Below are 22,468 nucleotides of genomic sequence, written 5' to 3' on the forward strand. Positions count from 1 at the left end.
TCCTCAGAGGTAGGCTTCTTTCAGAGACCTCCCCGTCTCTACCCAGCACAAAATGCATTCCTCATGCAGATATGAATCTGCAGCTTTCTGACTGAGGATGAGACGCAGGTGCAGAGCAAGGAAGAGTCTCTAGAGTGTTGAAGGGGCCCTGCATAGCCCCACCCAGGCAGAAATAACCAGAGCAGCACAGGGGGCCACGGAACAATGATGGTGCTGCGTGCAGTAAAGCCAGCTGGCAGTGCCAGACCTCTGCCACCTCCAAACCCAGCAGCGCTTCAGATGGGTGCAGCCACAGTCAATAGAAAGTTGTGTACACTAAGCACTTCTGTGTTCCTTCCAAGGGGCTTCTCAGTTGACACTAGTGGTAAAGAATCTTCCTGCTAATACAGAGATGGGAGTTTGATCCCTAGGTTGGGAAGATCCCCTGGAGGAGGGTATGGCAACCCACTCCACTATTTTTGCCTGGGCTGTCTTATGGACGGAGGAACCTGGTGGGCTAAAGTCCATGGGGTCGCAGAGTCGGACAGAAATGAAGCGACTTAACACACACATGTATGTCCCTTCCGGAAGCTCACTTGGAAACGTATCACAACCAAATTAAGCCTCGCCTCTTCCCCATGACACCAATCAGTAAGTACTGTGTGAGTAATGAATTTCAAGAGTCCTCAAGTAAATTCCATATATTGCCTGAGAGTCACTGCAGCATCATGATAGGAAGGTGATGCTTCCACTGAGTGACCAGTGGAGGCATATTACTCAGCTGTAAAAAAGAATTAAATAATATTATTTGCAGGAACATGGATGGACCTAGAGATTGTCATACCGAGTGAAATAAGTCAGACAGAGAAAGACAAATATATACGATATCACTTATGTGTGGAATCTAAAATATGACACAAATTATATTTAAGAAACAAAATACACTTAGTGATATAGAGACCAGACTTGTGGCTGCCAAGGAGGAGGAGGAGGGTAGGGGTAAAAAGGGAGGAGGTGCAGCCTGGATGTTAGTCGCTGATCAGGCCAGCGTACTTTGCATGAGGCTCCAGTCCATTTCATTACCCAGGCTGTGATTTTCATGGTAGTGAACACTTTGTGCCAAGGGGACATTTCATGCAAAGATGGGCTCAATAAAGGACAGAAACGGTATGGACCTAACAGAAGCAGAAGATATTAAGTAGCGGTGGCAAGAATATACAGAAGAACTATACAAAAAAGATATTCACAACCCAGATAACCACAATGGAGTGATCACTCACCTAGAGCCAGATATCCTGGAGTGTGAAGTCAAGTGGGCCTTGGGAAGTATCGCTATGAACAAAGCTATTGGAAGTGATGGAATTCCACCTGAGGTATTTCAAATCCTAAAAGATGATGCTGTGAAAGTGCTACACTCAACATGCCAGCAAATTTGGAAAACTCAGTAGTGGCCACAGGACTAGAAAAGGTCAGTTTTCATTCCAAACCTAAAGAATGTTCAAACTACCACACAATTACACTCATCTCAACACCCTAGCAAAGTAATGCTCAAAATTCTCCAAGCTAGGCTTCAAAAGAACATGAACCGAGAACTTGTGGATGTTCAAGCCGAATTTAGAAAAGGCAGAGGAACCAGAGATCAAATTGCCAAAATCTGTTGGATCATAAAAAAGCAAGAGAATTCCAGAAAAACATCTCCTTCTGCTTCTTTGACTACACTAAAGCCTTTGACTGTTGTGGATCACAACAAACTGTGGAAAATGCTTAAAGGGATGGGAATACTAGACTACCGTACTTGACTCCAGAGAAATCTGTATGCAAGTCAAGAAACAACAGTTAGAACCTGACATGGAGAATGGACTGGTTCCAAACTGGGAAAGGAGCATGTCAAGGCTGTATGTTGTCACTCTGCTTACTTAACCTATATGCAGAGTATATCATGTGAAATTCTGGGCTGGATGAAGCATAAGCTGAAATCAAGATTGCCAGGAGAAATATCAATAACCTCAGATATGCAGATGATACCACCCTTATGGCAGAAAGCGAAGAGGAACTGAAAAGCCTCTTGATGAAAGTGAAAGAAGAAAGTGAAAAGGCTGGCTTAAAGCTCAACATTCAGAAAACTAAGATCATGGCATCCAATCTCATCACTTAGGACAAATAGAAGGGGAAACAGTGAGAGACTTTTTTTTCTTCTGTTCCAAAATCACTGAAGATGATGACTGCAGCCCTGAAATTAAAAGATGCTTGCTTCTTGGAAGAAAATCTATGGCCAACCTAGATAGCATATTGAAAAACAGAGACATTACTTTGCTAACAAAGGTCCATCTAGTCAAAGGCTTTTCCAATAGTCATGTATGGATGTGAGAATTGGGCCATAAAGAAAGATGACTGACAAACAGTTGATGCTTTTGAATTGTGGTGCTGGAGAAGACTCTTCAGAGTCTCTTGGATGCAAGGAGATCAAACCAGCCAGTCCTAAAGGAAATCAGTCTTGAATGCTCATTGGAATGACCGTTGCTGAAGCTGAAGCTCTGATACTTTGACCACGTGATGCGAAGAACTGACTTCTTGGAAAAGACCCTTATGCTGGGTAAGATTGATGGTAGGAGGAGAAGGGTTCAACAGAGGATGAGATGGTCGGATGGCGTCACCAACTTGATGGACATGAGTTTGAGCAAGCTCTGGGAGTTGGTGATGGACAGGGAAGCCTGGTGTGTTGCAGTCCATGGGGTCACAAAGAGTCGGACTGAGTGACTGAACTGAACTGAACTGAATTGAACACTTTGTAAACTATTTATAAGTTGACGAAATCAAATTTCTTTTTCAACTTTGTGAAGATCATTTGACAACTGGTTATTGAATTAGTAATATTATTATTATTTTATTTTATTGAAACTAATCTGTTAGTTTCCTGTTGTTGTTGTAACAAATTACCACAAACTTAGTGGCTTAAAACTGTACAAATTAATTATCTCACTGTTCTGGAGACCAGAAGTCTGAAACATGTCTTACATTGGGAGGTTTGTGTCCTTTCCAGATTCTCTAGTGGAAAGTTATTTCCTTACCTTCCCCAACTTCTGGAGGCTGCCTGCATCCCTTTATTCATGTCCTTCATCACTCCTTCCACATCACTGCTTCCACATCACATCTCCCCCTCCAACTCAGACACTTCTGTCTCCTTATAAGTAGCCTTTGTGCCTACATTGGGCCCACCCAGATAATCAGGGTAATCTCCCCATCCCCAAATCCTTAATTTAATGTCATCTGAAAAGTCCCTTTTGCCATGGTAGGTTTTGTGTTCATAAGTAGGAAGAGGAAGGATTAGGACATGAACATCTTTGGCAAAATCATTGTTTTGCCTACCACAGTTTATGGTCTGCCCCCGAATTCATGTCTGTCACACATGAAAAAAATATTAATCTCATTCCAGTATCCCCAAGTCTTAAATTATTACAGAAGCAAATTAAAGTCCATAATCTCAACTAAATTTTATCAGCTCCAAAGTTCCAGGCCCGAATCATCTAAATCAGCTATATGATCTTCCCTGAGGCACAGTTCTTTTTATCTGTGAATTTGTGGAGCTCAAGAAACAAATTTGTTGTTCATTGTCCTCAGTTGCTAAGTCATGTCTGATTCTTTGTGACCCCATGGACTGCAGCACACCAGGCTCCCCTGTCCTTCATTGTCTCCCAGAGTTTGCTCAGAGTCGTGTCCACTGAGTCGGTGATGCTATCTAATTTCTAACCATCTCATCCTCTGTCACCCCCTTCTCCTGCCTTCAACCTTTCCCAGCATCAGGGTCTTTTCCAATGAATTGGCTCTACTGCATCAGGTGGACAAAGTATTGGAGCTTCGGCTTCAGCCCACAAGTTATTACCCACAGAATACAGTGGTGGGACAAGCATAGGATAACAGTTAAAGATATTGCCATTTGAAAGCAAAGAATCTAATAGGACAAAAGGAAGCAGTGTTCCACCCAAATTTCTAAATCCAGGTAGGCAAACAGCAGTCGATTTCAAGGCCTGGGACTAATCACCTGTGACTAAAGTTCTATCCTTGGAGTCATCCTTTCTTTTTCATTAAGGATAGCACATGTTTCCAGTTGAGTGGTTTTTCCCTACCTGTTTCCTGCATGTAGAATGTTGGGGTTCAGACAGCCTTCTTTCATTTTGGATTCTGTCCGTCCTTTTCAGTCTAAGCTGACAGTGTTTCTGCTGGTAAAATTTTTAAGAATCATGTAGGTCTCCTGCATATGTCTCAAGAATTTACACCACTAGACCTCCTCCATATATCTTTCATGAATAATTCATTCCTTATTCCTGGCTTTTGTTAACATGGCTGAGACAATCCATGAATCACACAACTCATTTCCTCAAAGAGTCTGAAGCAGTAGCAGAAGGCTGTCCAACCACACCCTTGGCTTCCTCTTAAGCATTTGTTTTCCTCACAATGAATCGCCTAATTATAATGTCTTTTGTAACCTGGATAAACTGAGAATTTTCCTAAATCAAGTCCTGGTCCCTTTTTCATTGGCAGTTCTTACCTTAATCTATTTCGTCTCACATTTTGCTGTAAGCAATAGGAAGAGGCCACAACACTTCGCTTGCACTCTCCTCATCTAAGGGTCTAATTTCATTATTGTATCAGTTTCCTGTAGCTACTATAAAAAATTTTACCACACACTTGAGGACTTAAAACAACACACATTTATTCTGTTAGATTTCTGGAGACCATGAGTCTGAAATCTGTGTCACTGGGGCAAAATCAAGGTTTTGGCAGGGCTCCGGATGCTCTAGGCCAGAGTCTGTTTACTTGCCTTTTCCAGTCTCCAGAGCTGCATACCTGCATTCCTTGGATCAGGACACCTTCCTGCATCTTCAAAGCCAGCAGCACAGCATCTTCCAATAGCCGTGCTTTCATCCCATCCCATTTTTTTTGTCTCTGCAGTCTCCTTTGCCTTTCCCTTATAAGTGTCTTTATGATGCATTTAGTGCCCATCTTGTCAGTCTCCCCATCTCAAGACCTTTAACTTAATCACATCTGCAAAGACCCTTTTTCCATATAAGGTAATGTTTGCAACTTCCCGGAATTAGGACCTGATATCTTTAAGGGGCATTGTTTAGCTTACTATCATCTTTTATAAGTTCTGCTTTCCACATGAGCCTCTGTTACTGTATAGCGAGAGTCTTCTGTCCTCCAATTTCCAGTTTCCTAATTTCCTTCTGAGCCCTCATTATTAGGGCCTTTAATGTTCATGTATGGATGTGAGAGTTGGACTGTGAAGAAAGCTGAGCGCCGAAGAATTGATGCTTTTGAACTGTGGTGTTGGAGAAGACTCGAGAGTCCCTTGGACTGCAAGGAGATCCAACCAGTCCATTCTGAAGGAGATCATCCCTGGGATTTCTTTGGAAGGAATGATACTAAAGCTGAAACTCCAGTACTTTAGCCACCTGATGTGAAGAGTTGACTCACTGGAAAAGACTCTGATGCTGGGAGGGACTGGGGGCAGGAGGAGAAGGGGATGACAGAGGATGAGATGGCTGGGTGGCATCACAGACTCGATGGACGTGAGTCTGAGTGAACTCCAGGAGTTGGTGATGGACAGGGAGGCCTGGCGTGCTGCGATTCATGGGGTCGCAAAGAGTCGGACATGACCGAGCGACTGAAATGAATGTTCATATTGCTAGGAACAGTGTGTTTATTAATATAGGTTTTAACTACCTTGCTTCTCACTACAAATTCTCATTACAGAACCATCAACATTCACATTTCAAGTACTAGTCTGTTCAGTGTAGTCCAGGTGTTTTCTGTGATGAATCTCAGAATTCTTACAGCCTCTTCCTATTGTCCAGTTCCAAATTGTTTCCACATTTTTTAGGTATGTTACAGTAGCATCCTACTTCTAGGTAGCAGATTTTGTATTATTTTCCTATTGATGTTGTAACAAATTATCACAAATTTATTGGCTAAAACACAATTTATCTTACCGTTCTTTGGATCAAAAGTCCAAAAAGAGGCTAAAAAAGGTCTTAGGCTGAAATCAAGTTGCAGGCAGCAGGACTGTATTCTTTCTGGATTCTCTAGGGGAGAAGCCTTTCCTTGCCTCTTCCAGCTTCAAGAAACCACCTGCATCCCTAGGGTTCATGACGGCAGTCCCATTAAATTCTGCTTTTGTCATCACATCACTTATTTTGGAGGGGAGCAAGTTTCAAGTTGTTTATTAGGAATTAACCTATGAAGAAAGCAAGAAGCAGGTTTGGGCACAAGAAGTCAAACTGCAACATGAGCCTGATAGGGAGTCAGCCAGCCTCATGAACATTCAGAGTGGCCCACGTTGAGCCCAAATGGCCGAGCCTCTCTCTGTCCACTCCTCTGCTTAGTCACAGACACAAACGTCCTTGGGAAGAATATGGCCTTGAGGAAGTTGGCTCCCTGCAGCTCAAGTGGATCCTCCAAGAGCTGACAGCAGGGGCTGTCCGCTGACTGTACCCCTGCAGCAGGGCGGAAGAAGGCCTTCCTTGAGGGGGATCTGGACAGCACAGATCTGCACACACCGCATGCTCTCTGAGTTCATACTATGCTGTCATCATCTACTGGTTTTTTTTTTTTTTTTCCTACTTCAAAAAATAAAACCTCTGTGTACAGAGCTGAGCCTGACCTGGCAGATATCAAAAGCCAGTGTTTGTGAGCAGAGGGAAACTAGCTGGGCTTAGTCAAGTACGCCTGGATTCTGATGGGTCTTGGAGTAGAAGGAAAGTCTGGATTGGTTATCTGGTGCAATACTTTTCTTTCGCTGTAATATAATAACAAATGACCACATGCTTGCTGCTGCTGCTGCTGCTAAGTCAGTTCTGTCCTACTCTATGCGACCCCATAGATGGCAGCCCACCAGGCTCCCCTGTCCCTGGGATTCTCCAGGCAAGAACACTGGAGTGGGTTGCCATTTCCTTCTCCAAAGCATAAAAGTGAAAAGTGAAAGGGAAGTCGCTCAGTCGTGTCCGACTCCTAGCGACCCCATGGACTGCAGCCTACCAGGCTCCTCCATCCATGGGATTTTCCAGGCAAGAGTACTGGAGTGGGGTGCCATTGCCTTCTCCTGACCACATGCTTAGTGGCCTAAAACAGCACAAATTTACTATCTCGTGGTTCTGTAGGTCAGAAATCTAGTTCCTCTGTTTTGGGTCTCCCAGAGCTGAAATCAAGATGTTTGATGATCTGGCCTGTTAGCCAGAGACTGTGGGGGAGAATCTGTTCCCAGCTCACTTGGGTTTGTGGGGAGAGAGCAAATTGGCCAGGATGGCGTGTTCTGCTCTCTCACCCCACGTTTTGTAAATAATGACTAGGTAACAGCTGAGATCATTTATAGCACCACGCATGCACGTCACGAGGTACTCGCTTGCTCACGAGCTACTCTGTGCTATTGGCACATGTGAGCTCCACCTAGAAAACAGCGGCATTACTGCTGCAACACGCCGTTCCTGTGGCTCCTCGAGTTTCCTTCCAGCCTCTTAGATGGCGCCTTGTCTACCTGCCTTCAGCGAACAGTGTAAACAGCAAGACAGTGGGCATCACGAACAGGGTCAGCAGTGTAAGGTTGTTGGCAGAATTCAGTTTCTTGTGGTCGCAGTGTTGAGGATGTATTCTTGCTGTCAGCTGGATTCCTCTCTCAGCTCCTTCAGGTCACTTACATTCCTCATTATGTTTCCCTTTATCTTTGAACCAGCAATGATGAGGTTGTCTTATGTTTTGAATCGCTCTGACTTTCCCTTCTGCTACTTTCTTTAAAACAAACAAACAAACAAACAAACTTTTTATTTTGTATTGGAGTGTAACGGATTAACAATGTTGTTACAGTTTCAAATGGACACCAAAGGGATTCAGCCATCCATATAAATGTGTCCGTTCTCCCCCAAATTCTGCTTCCATCCAGGATGCCACATAACATTGAACAGAGTACAGTAAGTACTCTGCTGTACGGTAAGTAGATCCTTGTTGATTATCCATTTTAAATGCAGCAGAGTGTACCTGCACATCCAAACTCCCCAACTTTCCCTTCCCCCCAACCTTTTCCCCCTGGCAACCATAAGTTCGTTCTCTAAATCTGTGAGTCTGTTTTATAAATAAGTTAATTTCTATCATGCCTTTTTAGGTTCCACATAAAAGCAGTGTCATATGATGTTTCTGCTTTGTCTTATTTCACCACGTATGCAGTCTCTGCATCCATCCATGTTGCTGGAAATGGCATTATTTCATTCCTTTTTGATGGCTGAGTAATATTAAGTAATATTACATTGTATATATGTACCACATCTTCTTTATCCATTCCTCTGTTGATGGACATTTAGGTTCCTTTCATGTCTTGGCTATTGTAAACAGTGCTGCAATAAATATTGTGGTGCATGTATCCTTTCAGACCAGTTTTTCTCCTCTGGATATATGCCCAAGAGTGAGATTTCAGGGTCATATGATAGCTCTATTTTTAGTTTTTCAAAGAACTTCCATATTGTTCTCCATAGTGTCTGTACCAGCTCCATTCCCACTGACAGTGTAGGAGGGTTCCCTTCTCCAGCATTTATTGGCTGTGGATTTTTTGATGATAGCCCTTTTGACTGGTGTGAGTTGCTATCTCATTGTAGTTTTGATTTGCATTTCTCTAATTATTAGTGATGTTGAACACTTTTTCATGTGCCTCTTGGCCATCTGTATGTCTTCTTTGGAGAAAGATCTTTTGAGATCTTCTGACCATTTTTTGATTGGCTTGCTTCATGAGCTGTTTGTAGATTTTGGAGACTAATCCCTCGTCAGTCAAATTATCTGCAAATCTTTTTACCCAGTCTGTGGTTGTCTTTTTGTTTTGGTTGTTGTTTTCTTTGTTGTGCAAAAGCTTTTGAGGTTTTTGAGGTCCCATTTATGTTTGTTTTAATTTCTGTTATTATGGGAGACATTTGAAAAGATATTGCTGTGATTTATGTCAGAGTATTCTTCCTGTGTTTTCCTCTAGGAGTTTTAGAGTGGTTTCACATTTAGGTCTTTTCGGTCTTTAAACATTTTGAGCTTACTTTTGTGTGTGGTGTTAGAGAAGGATATGATTTTGTTTTTTACATACAGCTGTCCAGTTATCACAGCACCATTTGATGAAGAGACAGTCATTCCAACATTGTGTAGTCTTGCCTCCTTTTCAGAGCTTAATTGACCATAGATGCATGGCTTTATTTCTGGGCTTTCTACCCTATTCCCTTGATCTGTATTTCTATTTCTGTTCCAGTAGTATACTGTTTGGATAACTATATCTTTGTGGTATAATCTGAAGTCAGAGAGCCATTCTGATTCTGCCACTTCTGTTTTTCTTTTTCAATATTGCTTTGGATACTCAGGGTCTATTGTCTCTCCAGTTTTTTTTTTTTTCCTAATTCTGTTAAAAAATTGCCATTGGTAGTTTGATAAGGATTGCATTGAATATGTAGATTGCTTAGGCTAGTATAGTCATTTTGACAATATTGATTCTTCCATTCCAAGTACAGAGTGTATCTTTCCATCTGTTTGAGTCTTCTTCAATTTCTTGTAGTTTTCAGAGTACAGGTCTTTAGTCTCAGATAGGTTTATTCCTACTATTTTATTCTTTCCTATGTGATGGTAAATGTAACTGTTTCTTGAATTTCTCCTTCTGGTCTTTTCTTGTTAGTGTATAGAAATGCAGCAGATTTCTCTGTGTTAATTTTGTAACTTGCAGTTCACCATATTCATTGATGAGTTCTGGTCATTTTCTCAGAGCATCTTTAGGATTATCTGTGTATAGTATCATGTGTGCTGTGTTGCTCCTGTCATGTCTGACTCTTTGTGACCTCATGGACTGTAGCCTGCCGGGGTCCTCAGTACATAGGATTCTCTAGGCAAGAATACTGGAGTGGGTTGCCATTTCCTCCTCCCAACGCAGGGATTGAACACATGTCTCATGTTTTCTGCATTGTCAGGTGGGTTCTTTACCACTGGCGCCACCTGGGAAGCCTGTCATCTGCAAACAATGACAGTTTAACTTCTTTTCCAATTTGGATTCCCTTTACTTCTTTTTCTTCTCTGATTCCCGTAGCTAGGACTTCCAAAACTATGTTGAATAAAAGTGGCAAGAGTGGATTTCCTTGTCTTGTTCCTAAGAGGAAAGAGGAAATGCTTTCAGCTTTGCACCAGTGAGTGTGATGTTAGCTGTAGGTTTGTATGGCCTTTATGTGTTGAGGTATGTTCCCTTTATGTTCTTTTAATGTATTGCTAGATTTGGATTGCTACTATTTTATTGATGATTTTTGCATCTATGTTCATCAGTGATATTGGCCTATAATTTTTTAGGTATCTTTGTTTTTGGTATGGGTGATGGTGGCCTCATAGAATAAGTTTGGGAATATTCCTTCCTCTGCAGTTGTTTTTTCTATTTTTATCTTTGTCTTTAATTTTTGTCAATTTGCTTACTATGTGTCTCAGCGTGTCCCCCTTGGGTTTATCCTGCCTGGGATTCTGCACTTCCTAGACCTGGCTGGCTGTTTCCTTTTCCGTGTTAAACAAGGTTTCAGCTATTATCTCATCAAATATTTTCAGTTCAGTTCAGCCGTTCTGTCGTGTCCGACTCTTTGCGACCCCATGAATCGCAGCACGCCAGGCCTCCCTGTCCATCACCAACTCCTAGAGTTCACTCAGTCTCACGTCCATCGAGTCAGTGATGCCATCCAGCCATCTCATCCTCTGTCATCCCCTTCTCCTCCTACCCCCAATCCCTCCCAGCATCAGAGTCTTTTCCAATGAGTCAACTCTTCGCATGAGGTGACCAAAGTACTGGAGTTTCAGCTTTAGCATCATTCCTTCCAAAGAAATCCCAGGCTGATCTCCTTCAGAATGGACTGGTTGGATCTCCTTGCAGTCCAAGGGACTCTCAAGAGTCTTCTCCAACACCACAGTTCAAAAGCATCAATTCTTCGGCGCTCAGCCTTCTTCACAGTCCAACTCTCACATCCATACATGACCACAGGAAAAACCATAGCCTTGACTAGCCGGACCTTTGTTGGCAAAGTAATGTCTCTGCTTTTGAATATGCTATCTAGGTTAGTCATAACTTTCCTTCCAAGGAGTAAGCGTCTTTTAATTTCATGGCTGCAGTCACCATCTGCAGTGATTTTGGAGCCCAGAAAAATAAAGTCTGACACTGTTTCCACTGTTTCCCCATCTATTTCCCATAAAGTGATGGAACCGGATGCCATAATCTTCATTTTCTGAATGTTGAGCTTTAAACCAACTTTTTCACTCTCCACTTTCACTTTCATCAAGAGGCTTTTAAGTTCTTTTTCACTTTTTGCCATAAGCGTGGTGTCATCTGCATATCTGAGGTTATTGATATTTCTCCCGGCAATCTTGATTCCAGCTTGTGCTTCTTCCAGTCCAGCGTTTCTCATGATGTACTCTGCATATAAGTTAAATAAACAAGGTGACAATACACAGCCTTGACGTACTCATTTTCCTATTTGGAACCAGTCTGTTGTTCCATGTCCAGTTCTAACTGTTGCTTCCTGACCTGCATACAGATTTCTCAAGAGTCAGGTCAGGTGTTCTGGTATTCCCATCTCTTGAAGAATTTTCCACAGTTTATTGTGATCCACACAGTCAAAAGCTTTGGCATAGTCAATAAAGCAGAAATAGATGTTTTTCTGGAACTCTCTTGCTTTTTCCATGATCCAGCGGATGTTGGCAATTTGATCTCTGGTTCCTCTGCCTTTTCTAAAACCAGCTTGACCATCAGGAAGTTCACAGTTCACGTGTTGCTGAAGTCTGGCTTGGAGAATTTTGAGCATTACTTTACTAGCATGTGAGCAAATATTTTATCAGGTCCTTTTTCTCTTCTCCTTCTGGGACCCCCTAGAATGCAAATGTTTGTTTGTTTAATATTGTTCCAGAGGCCTGTTAGGCTGTCTTCATTTCTTTTCATTCTTTTTTGTTCATTCTCTTCTGTGGCAGTGATTTCCACCATTCTGTCTTCCCGGTCACCTAGCCATTCTCCTGCCTCAGTTATTCTACTATTGATTCTTTCTTGTGCATTTTTCATTTCAGGTATTATATTGTATTTTTCATCTCTGTTTATTCTTTAGTTCTTCTAGGTCTTTCATAAACATTTCTTGCATCTTTTCAATCTTTGCCTCTATTGCTTCCATTCTTTTTCTGAGATCCTGGATTATTTGCACTATTCTTATTCTGAATTCTTTTTCTGGAAGGTTTCCTACCTCCGCTTCATTTAGTTCATTTGGTTGAAGTGTTCTCTTGTTCCTTCATCTGGGACATAATCCTCTGCCTTGTCATTTTGATTAACTTTCTGTGATTGTGGTTTTCATTCTGAAGGTTCTAGTAATTTGGCCTTGATTCTGCTTTCTGCCCTCTGGTGAATGAAGCTCCTGATGGGACAGACTGACCATGGATAGCACTGGTTCTATCTGGGGGGCAGGACTTTGCTTAGTACAATTTTAATTTAGTTGTTTACTGATGGGTTTGAATTGATCTAAGGCAACCCAGCCCTGGACTCAGCAGGCTTTATTGTAGGGACAATGGTGACAAGCTCCGTGAGGGCTCATGCCTACAGGTACATCTGGAACCGCTGCTGCCAGCGCCCTTGTCCCCTAAGGGGGCTCTGCCAACCATGCCTCTGCAAGGGATGCTCCAGCACCAGCAGCCAGGTTTGGTTCCATCTCCTGTGGGGTCACTGCTCCTATCCCCTGGGTCCTGGTGCACAAGATTTTGTGTCTGTCCTCCAAGAATGGAATCTGTTTCCCCAGCCCTGTGGAAATCTGCATTCAGATCCTGCTGGCCTTTAACGTCAGATTCCCTGGGGATTTCTAATCCTTTTGCCAGATCCCCAGGCTGGGAGTCGGACCTGGGGCTCAGTACCTTCACAACAGTGGGAGAACCTCTGTGGTGTAATTGTCCTCCAGTCTGTGGGCCGCCCACCCGGCGGTTATGGAATTGGATTTTGTTATGGTTGCGCACCTCCTACTCTCTTGTTGCGGCTTTGTCTTTGGGCGTGGGGTATCTCTTTCGGTGGGTTCCAGCACCCCTTGTCGACGAGTGGTTAGTGGTTAGTGGTGATTTCAGTGCTGTCATGGGAGGAGGTGAGCACGCACCCTTCTCCTCTGCTGGCTTGAACCAATCTCCCACTGCATGGCTTCTGACTGACACTCCTGCCTGTACGATTCTGCTGGGCCCATCTGGATAATCCAAGATAATCTCCCATCTCCCAGAGGCCTTCACTTAATCACATCCTCAAAGCCCTTCTGCTATTTAAGGTAACATATTTACAAGTCATGAGGTTTGGGGGATTAGGACATGGACATCTTTGCAGGACCATTATTCTGTCTGCCACAACACCTATTGTATCCACGCAGTATTTTCATGTAAATGAAGAAGGCTTGGCTCTGAAGAGCATATTGGGTAGAAATAGAAATCTCTATTCACACCTATTAACTTTTGTTTTTTTTTTTTTCCCAGAGGATAAAGCAGCTGTTACTATTTTCTTTTCCATTTGGATAAGCTGGATCAGAGAGGTTAGACAGTTTACAAAGGTCTCACAATTCTTTAATGGCAAAGCTACTCTAGAATTTGGCTATTTTAACATCTTAAAGCATGCTGCACTGTGGGCTGCCCCTGTGCAAGCAAAGAGCTCTCTAGGGAGTTTACATCCAAGTTGAAGCAAACAGCTTAAGTCACAAAATGCCCTTTTCCTGGCCCTAAAATTAAGATATTAAAAATGGATCTTACATTCCAATAAGTTACTGCTTGAATGTCTTTAGAAATTGGAAGTAAAACAGAAATATAACCTTTGGGGAAGAAAACCATATCCTTGGATCTACCAATAATTCACTGAAGTTTTTCCATAAAGACATTCATTAACCTTTTAAGAAAAGTGTTTCTATGAGATGCCCTGGCTAGCTCCTTTGCTATGACAGTCCATATTCTATGGAGTGCTTTGATCTCAATTTTGTGTGAAGGAGGTTGATTATACATTAAGGGACACTACATTTTAAGGATCCCATGAATGGAAGGGTCTCTCTTATCTAGAGACGTTGTTTGAATACTATAAAAGCCTTTTTTAAAAATGTTCAAAGAGATCAAAATTTTTAATGTTCTCTTACTAAGGTTGAAGGTTGAAACATTTGCTATTGGGAAATTTATCTACGTTGATTCCTTAGAGGAGAGATGCTACCATAAATGAAGTATATTTTTTTGATGTTTGGAATTCTAATTCTAAGGAAGTCTATTAAATTGGGGAAACAATCTCAGAGGCTCTAATGATAACACTTATCGAGATGGTAATTGTAGAATCTTTTTTATGTTTTTACTTCTTTTTATGTTTTACTATGTTTTATGTTTTTTCTTCAAAAGAGTTTTATTTTTAGATCCACTTAAATTCTTTCTACCTGTCTCTACCCACACTTTTCTCCTGCTGTATGCCAAAAGCAGACTCCTTGGTATACATTCCTTGCCATTGTAAAATGTCAGTGCAGCAGTCTTGGCCTAGATCTCAGGGCCAAACAGCCAGAATAAAGCAAGACATGAGATGCCAAAACCACAGTTACAGAAGGGATGGCTCCTCACCTCTCTTATAGACACACGCTGTTAGCCAAGAAAAAGGAGTATGTGAAGAAATGGACAAAAAGTCAGGAGTGGGCAGAGTGATAAAGGTGGGAGGCCAAGTCTCCCTGCGGGGGTCTTCTCTGATAAACAGCAGGAATGCAGGTGCCCACCATGGCCATGGACACTGAAGCAGAGAAGCAGCTCCAAGCAAGGGGCAGAGGAGTTAACCATGACTCACCACATTGTCAAGAACCCGGCCAACACATGTGGCTCCAGGGCAGCCTCCAGACCCAGTGGGCCGAGGGGTGTTTTCCAAGGGACAGAAGCCCAGTTTTGTGAGCTCCAGCCATGCTAGTGTCTCGAGAGGAGATTCTGCCACGGAAGGACCCTCTCTATGTTACTCTGTGGTGGGAGTGCAGCCAGTAGTTGCTGAGCTGGGTGGGGGCAACGTGACGTCTGCAGCGCTGGGTCTGCTGGTTGGGGTCTGCGAGCCCTGCAGCAGGGCTATGCCAGTCGGTTGCACCTGAAGCACCCCACTCACTGCCCTGCCGCGTTCCCACGGGCTGAGCCCAGCATGTTCCTTACACCGGGGCCATCAGCTGTTGGAACGGAGGCTGCGCGTGAGACAGACTTTCCTGGTCATCAGCATTCTCTGTGCTTCCATACGACCGTTTCTTCATGTGCTTATTTTCACAGGTACTGCGTTGTACATGGCACTGTAGCTTTGTATGTGCCTTCTATTTCCCTACTATAAATTTGTTTCTCAAGAAAATTCTAGATTTACTGGGTCATTGTGATTTTATTCTCCAGAACATACTTGACTCACTTAAGTTTTTCTGTCCCGCTATCTCTTTTAACAAATGGCTTAAGTTTGCTAACAACTGAATAGAGTAACACTATTTTCTTTTATGTTGGCTGAATGTCCTCCTCACAGGCTGTGGTTTTTAAGTCCTGTTTTCTTAGTTCTACTAAATAAATATTCCTTTACCTTACTTATTTCATTGTCTCTAATAATAATCCATTTTATATAGTTTATGCTTGAAGATGTCCACACATATACAGATATATCTATATCCTACACATACTTACACATCTGCATGCTGCAGTTAAATATTGCACCTTTCAAAGTCATGATTCTGTAGAGATTTTAATGATTTGGGGAATACCTCTACTCTAATGTTGGGTAACCAAAAGACTGAATTTTATAAACCAAGAAGAATGAAATGAGAACATATGTACCTGTGAAAAAATCTGGACAACATGTATGAGGTGAAATTATAAGTGAAATGATATGTATTTGTAACTTTTTTACTTATAATTCTTCTGCATTTTCCATATTCTTCTATGAACATAGGTGGCATATAATTTTAAATATCATCTCCCTGCCTGAATGTGAAACTTTTGTGGTATATTCTCACCCACATGCACTCACATCCCTTAGAACTGACCCCATTTGGGGGAGAGTGGTCCCCCCAGACCACCAGAAAATTTCCTCTTTGTGATGGACACACACCTTCCTTCCACTGACACATGTTTTAGCTCCATTCAGAGAATACATGCATTGACCACTCCATCTGGAATTGTCAAGTGTGAATTATGTGCCCAATTAAAGAGCAAAAGGTTAATCTATCTTGAAAGAAGGAAGCAGTAAAGACAAAAATGATTGTATATTTTGACTCTCATCCCAGGCACATAGGCAAGATCCAGACTTAATATAACAAAATAGAATTGTAACATCCATTTTAAAGTTGAAAATGGTGCAATTTGGTTTCATTTTAGGTAATTATTTTTCATTTCAAATAATAGAATTAAACATCGAGAAACAGAAGATTAATTCCTAAAGAAATTTAGATTTACTACCTAATTAGTAGCTCTGTAAAAAAAATAAAAGCACCACAGGGACAACTCTGCAAATACAGCCAGCCTCAGGTCACAGAGCCTGTGGGAGGACTTGTCGTTAGGATCTGTGAATTCATGTCCGGATCCCTTAATATCTGTGTCTGACTTTCTTACCTTGAAACTGGGATGGTAATAGCAATAAATCATGCTATTCTATAGATGTGTTAATATAGGTGAAGAACTTAACACAGTGCCTGGCACAGACCAGCAGCTCTTATGCCCAGTGCTGTTTCAGTCATTAGTGACGGCGGTAGTGGATGGGATTATTATCTGGAAGACCAGACTTGGGTTAAAAACAGTAGGAAAGTTGCATTTCACTTACTCTGAAGTTTCATGGTAGCAGCCCCACACCTGATAATTATAGCCAGCTTTTGGTTAAAGCTTGTTGCTGTTGTTCAGTCACTCAGTGGGTCCGACTCTTTGCAGCCCCATGACTGCAGCAGACTTCCCTGTCTGTCACTATTTCCTCAAGTTGGCTCAAACTCATGTCCATTGAGTCGATGATGCCATCCAACCATCTCATCCTCTGCCACCCCCTTCTCCTCATGCACTCAATCTTTCCCAGCATTGGGGTCTTTTCCAATGAGTTGACTCTTCTCATCAGGTGACCAAAGTATTGGAGCTTCAGCTTCAGCATCAGTCCTTCCAATGAATGTTCAGGGGTCAAAATATGGACTGTGCATTTATTCCACATTTATATTTTTGAGCTTATAAATTATTTATGCAAAAATATATTTTAGGCCTGGTCAAGGGAAGTTTTTTAGATTACTCTTGGTAAGTGATGCGAGAATAAAAGAATAAATTATTTTTAAAGGCATCTCAAATTGCTTTACAAGTGGTAATGTATGTACAGACACATCAAGCCACATAACTCCTGAGTAGATTTGATTTAAACCTTATTTCTAAATGATATTCACCTACAATGTAGTCCTATGTAATTTGATGCAACAGTTTAGACAATTTCATAAAAGACTTTAATTAAAATAATGAGTGGAGTACTTAATATGCCTTTCTGGAACATGGTGTCCAATAAATAGAGTTGACGAGTCATTGAAAGGTCCCCATCTCTTGTTTTTCAGCTTGACCATCTCTGCAGAGTGCCCAATGCAACTTGAAGACTTTCCAATGGATGCCCATGCCTGCCCTCTGAAATTTGGCAGCTGTAAGTTATTTTCACAAGTAAGAACCATGGATATACTTTGGGGTTATTTCCACATTTATTCAGAAGCATTTAGATACTATATGTAAATAAACTCAAGATGCGCTTCAGTGTGCTTGGGAAAGCTGGAGAGGCAGTGGGGCACACACACTTGTCCTTTCAGAATGATTTCCCTGCCTGTAACTGAGAGAATGCAAGTGAGGGCTTTTGCCCTCTAGGACATGCTCCTGGGGAAACAGTTTCTTACCCCTAGACCTGCACCAGGCGGTTCTTTCTTGTTTTCACTTCTCAGATTCCAGGTCACCTCCTCCAGGAGCCCTTAATGACCCAATTTCCATTACCCGCTTCGGAACTCCTTATTTCATGGTAGTCATTGCTATGTTGAGTCACTTTTTCTCAGATGTTCCATATGAACATTTGATTATTTAGATGTGGTTATTTAATTTTTAAACAGTTTGGGATTTTCCTGTTATCGTTCTGTTATTGATTTCTAGTTTAATTCCGTTATAATCAGAGGATGCCTTCTATATGATTTCACCTTTCTTACATTTATGGGAGTTTATTTCATGACCCAGAGGATTCATCTTGGTATTTGTTCTTTGGACACTTGAAAATTATGTATATTTTGCAGTTACTTGGTGGAATGCTCTACAAGTAGTAATTAGATCCTGTTGACTATGCTGTTGTGAGTTCTATACTGTTTGCTGATTTTCTGTCTACATCAGTTGTCGAGCAAGAGGTGTTGAAAGCTCCAACTAATTGTGCAATTAACTATTCCTACTTTCAGTTCAGTACTTTTTTGTTCCATGTATTTCTCACTTGTTCTTTGGTGCACACAAATTCAGGATTATAGTCTCTTCTGGGTGAATCAACCCTTTGTGATTGCATAATATTCCTCTCTGTGGTAATTTTCTTTGTTTTAAAGTCTACTTTACCTGAAATCTATATGGCCACTCCTACTTTCTTTTGATTATATTTGAATGATATATGTGTATGAGTGAGTTATTTCCATTTGCTTAATCATCATGTTAAAATGAATTTCTTGTAGTTGGTGTATGTTTGGGTCATATTTTTAAATTCGCTTTGCCAGTCTCTATCTTTTAATTGGTGTATTCTCATAATTTACACTTTTTGGAAGGCTTGTCTGCCACTTTATTTAATTTTTTGGCTTTCTGCTCTCTGTTTTCTGTTTCTTTATTTTCCTTTTCCTGACTCCATGTGGGTTAGCTGAACATTTATTATGATTCCATTTTTTTTTAATTTATACTGTTTTGTTTGTATCTTCTTGTACATCTTTTAAGTTATTGCTGTAGATATTACTTTATACATACATGACTTACTACAGTTTACTGTTGTTCTTATTTTACCAGTTCATATGAAAGCTATGTTCCTTTATCCTAAGATAGTGAAAATATAGTTGTCTTAAACATTTTGTCTGTATTCACCTAGAATCATGTCAGAGAGTATTGTAGTGTTTATTTGAACCATCAAACTTAATTTTGAAATCTCAAGAGAAAAAGGATTTTTTTTTCTCTATTTTTGCTTATGGTGTTCTTTTATTGTACTCCCAGTGTCCTAGGATTTCTTCTTTTATAACTAAAAATTATTTTATCATAAAAATAAAATAAAACATTTTGAAATAAATGTTATATTAAAACTGGGCTTCCCTGGCGGCTCAGATGGTTAAGAATCTGCCTGTGATGCGGGAGACCTGAGTTGTATCCCTGGGTTGGGAAGATCCCCTGCAGGCGGGCATAGCAACCCTACTCCAGTATTTTTGCCTGGAGAATCCCCATGGACAGAGGAGCCCGGAGGGCTACAGGCTCCTTTATAACTGCTTAGCAAACTCCCTTTAACCATTCCTTTAGGATAGACTTCTGGCAATAAATTCTCTTAGTTTTTCTTCATCTGAAAATATCTTGATTTCTCTCTTCATACCTGAAGAACATTTTTAATGAATATAAGATTCTGATCTGACAGTTCTGTGGCATTTGAAAAATGTGCTACTTTATTCTTGCCTCTATGGTTTCTGATGAGAAATCTGCTGTAATTCAAATCATATCTCTCCTTATAGGTGAGATATCTTTTCTCTTTGTTGCTTTCAGGCTTCTTTTTTTTGTCTTTAGAGAAGTTTGACTATGATGTGTATTAGTGTGGATTTCTTTGGGTTTATCTGATTTGAGATTTGCTCTACTTTTTGAATCTGTAGGTTTTTGGTCAAATTTAGGAAGTTTGAGCAGTTATTACTTTGAATACTTTTTCTGCCCCATCCTCTTTCTCTTCTTCTTTCCTGATTTCAATGACGTAAATATGAAATCTTTTGTTGTATTCCCACAAGTTCTGAGGCTCTTTGTGTTTTTTTCGGTTGCATCTGTGTGTGGTCAGGCTCCTCAAGATGGCTTTTCTCTTGCTGTCTGTATATCCTCTGCCTGACCAGTGGATATACACCTACACCCTACTCACATGACTGACTTAGATACTTGTCCCAGGCCCCAGCTAACAACTCTTCTAGCTTTAGGTCAGAACTCTCCTCTCTTCTCCTCTTATCAAAGGGTGGGTGAGGACTGGGCCCCTCTGGTGGTCTCCCTGGTAACTGATGAGCCAACTTGGTACCATTTCCCCCTGTAATTGGCAATCTCCCCTACCCCCTGAGCAAAGGTGGCTACCATGTCCTGCCAGCCACCCAGCCAGGACCTTGCTTCAGACGTGTAAGCTCCCTCATCCTTTAAACCATTGACACCTCTGTCACTGACTGTTTCTCCAGTCTAGAGGATGGTTGAGTACAGGCCTCTTAGGCCTAATAGGTGCAACCCAATACTCTATTTTTCAGATAAACTTAATTTTTATTGTTGTATATTTAATTTTACTGATACTTTCTTTTGTTCCCTCCATCTTGCTGATGAACCCATTTAGTGAGCTTCTTATTATGGTTATTAGTTATTATTTTCTTTAATTTTATGTGTCACCTTGACTGGGCCACAGGATGCCTAGAAACTTGTTAAACATTATTCTGGGTGTGCATGTGAGGATATATTTTAATAAGATTAACATTTAGATTGGTTGACTGAATAAAGCAGATTGCCTTCCCTAATGTAGGTGGACCTTGTTCAATCAGTTGAAGACCTGAAATAGAACAGAAGGGCTGACTTTCCCATGGGTAAGAAACCCCTCCTACCTAACTGCCCTGAGCAGGAATGTTGGTCTTTTCCTGCCTTTGGATGCAAACTGAAACAGCTCTTCTTGGGTCTCCAGCCTAACAGTTCTCAAACTGGAACTGCACCATCAGCTCTCCTGGGTCTTCAGCTTACTGACTGCAGATCTTGGGACTTCAGGCTACTATTACTTCATAAGGCAACACCTTATAATAAATCATATACATAACTGTGTATATCTTATAATAAGTTATATATATGTGTGTGTATATATAGAGATGATATACACACACATATCCTATTGTTTCTGTTTCTCTGGAGAACCCTGACTAATTCAGATTTTGGTTATGAGAAGTAGGTGTTACTCTGGCAAAGGCCTGAAAATGTGAATGTGGCTTTAGAACTGGGTAAGGGATAGAGGCTGGAGAGTTTTGTAGTGAATGTTTAAAAAAGCTGAGGTTGCTATGAAGGGACTGTTGTTGGCTGAAATGAGGATATTGAAGATACTGGTTAGGGCTCCAAAGAAAAAAAAAAAGCGCTAGAGAGAAAATTTTCATCTTCTTAGAGAATACCCAAATAATCATGAATAGAATGCTGCTTGAAACTTGGATGTTAAAGGTTTTCTGGTGCGGTCTCAGAAAGAAATGTGAAACAGGTTTTTGGAAAATGGTAGAAAGATGCTTCTTGTTATGAATCGGCAAAGCACTTGACTAATTTGTATTCTAGTGTTTTGTAGAAAGTAAACCTTGTGAGTAATGAAATTGGGTACTTAGTTGAGGAAATTTCTAAAGTGCTGGAGGAGTTGTTTGGTTCCTCTTGAGAGGCAACAGATGAATTAAAGAAGGAATTGTTAAGCCAAAACAAAAAAAAAAAATGAAAATAAATTCCAGAACTTAAAGATTTGGGAAATTCTTATATTGCAAAAATGAGGAAGTTTGTTCATGACAGAACACCCAAAAAAAAAAAGGTTACCATGGTGTTATAAGCCATCTCAACAGAAGCAGGAAGAATGAGCCCCAAAGTGGTTCAGAGCTGCCAGTCCTGGCCCAGGTGCAGCGTGCATGGGCCAGGGAGTGAGACGGCCTCTCTTCTGCCATCAGCAGAGTCCTGAGTGCTACTCCCTGCAAGGCAGTGGGTGTGAGGCTGCTCCCCGAACACTGAACCAGAGAGGATTATGTTCGAGCTTTAAGATCTAGTGGAACTTGCCTTGCTAGGTTTTGGACTTGCTTGAGACTTATCAGCCCTTCTTTTCGTTTTGAAAGGGGAATGTCTATCCTATACCCATCCCACCATTATATTTTAGAACAAAATAACTGGTTTCACAAGTTCACAGCTGGAGACAAATTTTGCCTCAGGATGAATTGAATCTAACCAATATCTGATTTAGATGATGTTTAGATGAGACTGGACTTCAGACATTAGAGTTGATGCCTGGAAAGAGTTAAGACTTTGGGACTTACTAGGATGGAATGAATAGATTTTGCATGTGAGAAGGACATGGATTTTGTGGGGGCCAGTGGTAGAATGTTATGAACTGAATTATGCCTCCCAAATTCATATTTTGAAACCCTAATCCTCAGTGTTACTGCATTTGAGCATAGAGCCTTTGTAACTAAATATAATGGAGGTCGTAAAGGTACAACCCTCATCTGATGGGATTAGTGCCTGTATAAGCAAA

The 22,468-nt window shown here is 41.2% G+C and overlaps 1 protein-coding gene across 4 annotated transcripts in view; it reads left to right on the forward strand.

Moving 5' to 3' along the window:
- Positions 1-22,468, forward strand: part of GABRA5 (gamma-aminobutyric acid type A receptor subunit alpha5) — a 92,284-nt gene that overhangs the window by 44,823 nt on the left and 24,993 nt on the right. For all 4 annotated transcript variants that reach the window (XM_005221734.5, XM_005221733.5, NM_001075844.1 and 1 more), the window contains one exon: positions 17,559-17,641. In XM_005221734.5, the coding sequence (XP_005221791.1) occupies positions 17,559-17,641 (83 nt within the window). The remainder of the gene's footprint in view (positions 1-17,558; positions 17,642-22,468) is intronic.

Source organism: Bos taurus, chromosome 21, assembly GCF_002263795.3.
Source record: "Bos taurus isolate L1 Dominette 01449 registration number 42190680 breed Hereford chromosome 21, ARS-UCD2.0, whole genome shotgun sequence".
Taxonomy (NCBI): Eukaryota; Metazoa; Chordata; class Mammalia; order Artiodactyla; family Bovidae; genus Bos; species Bos taurus.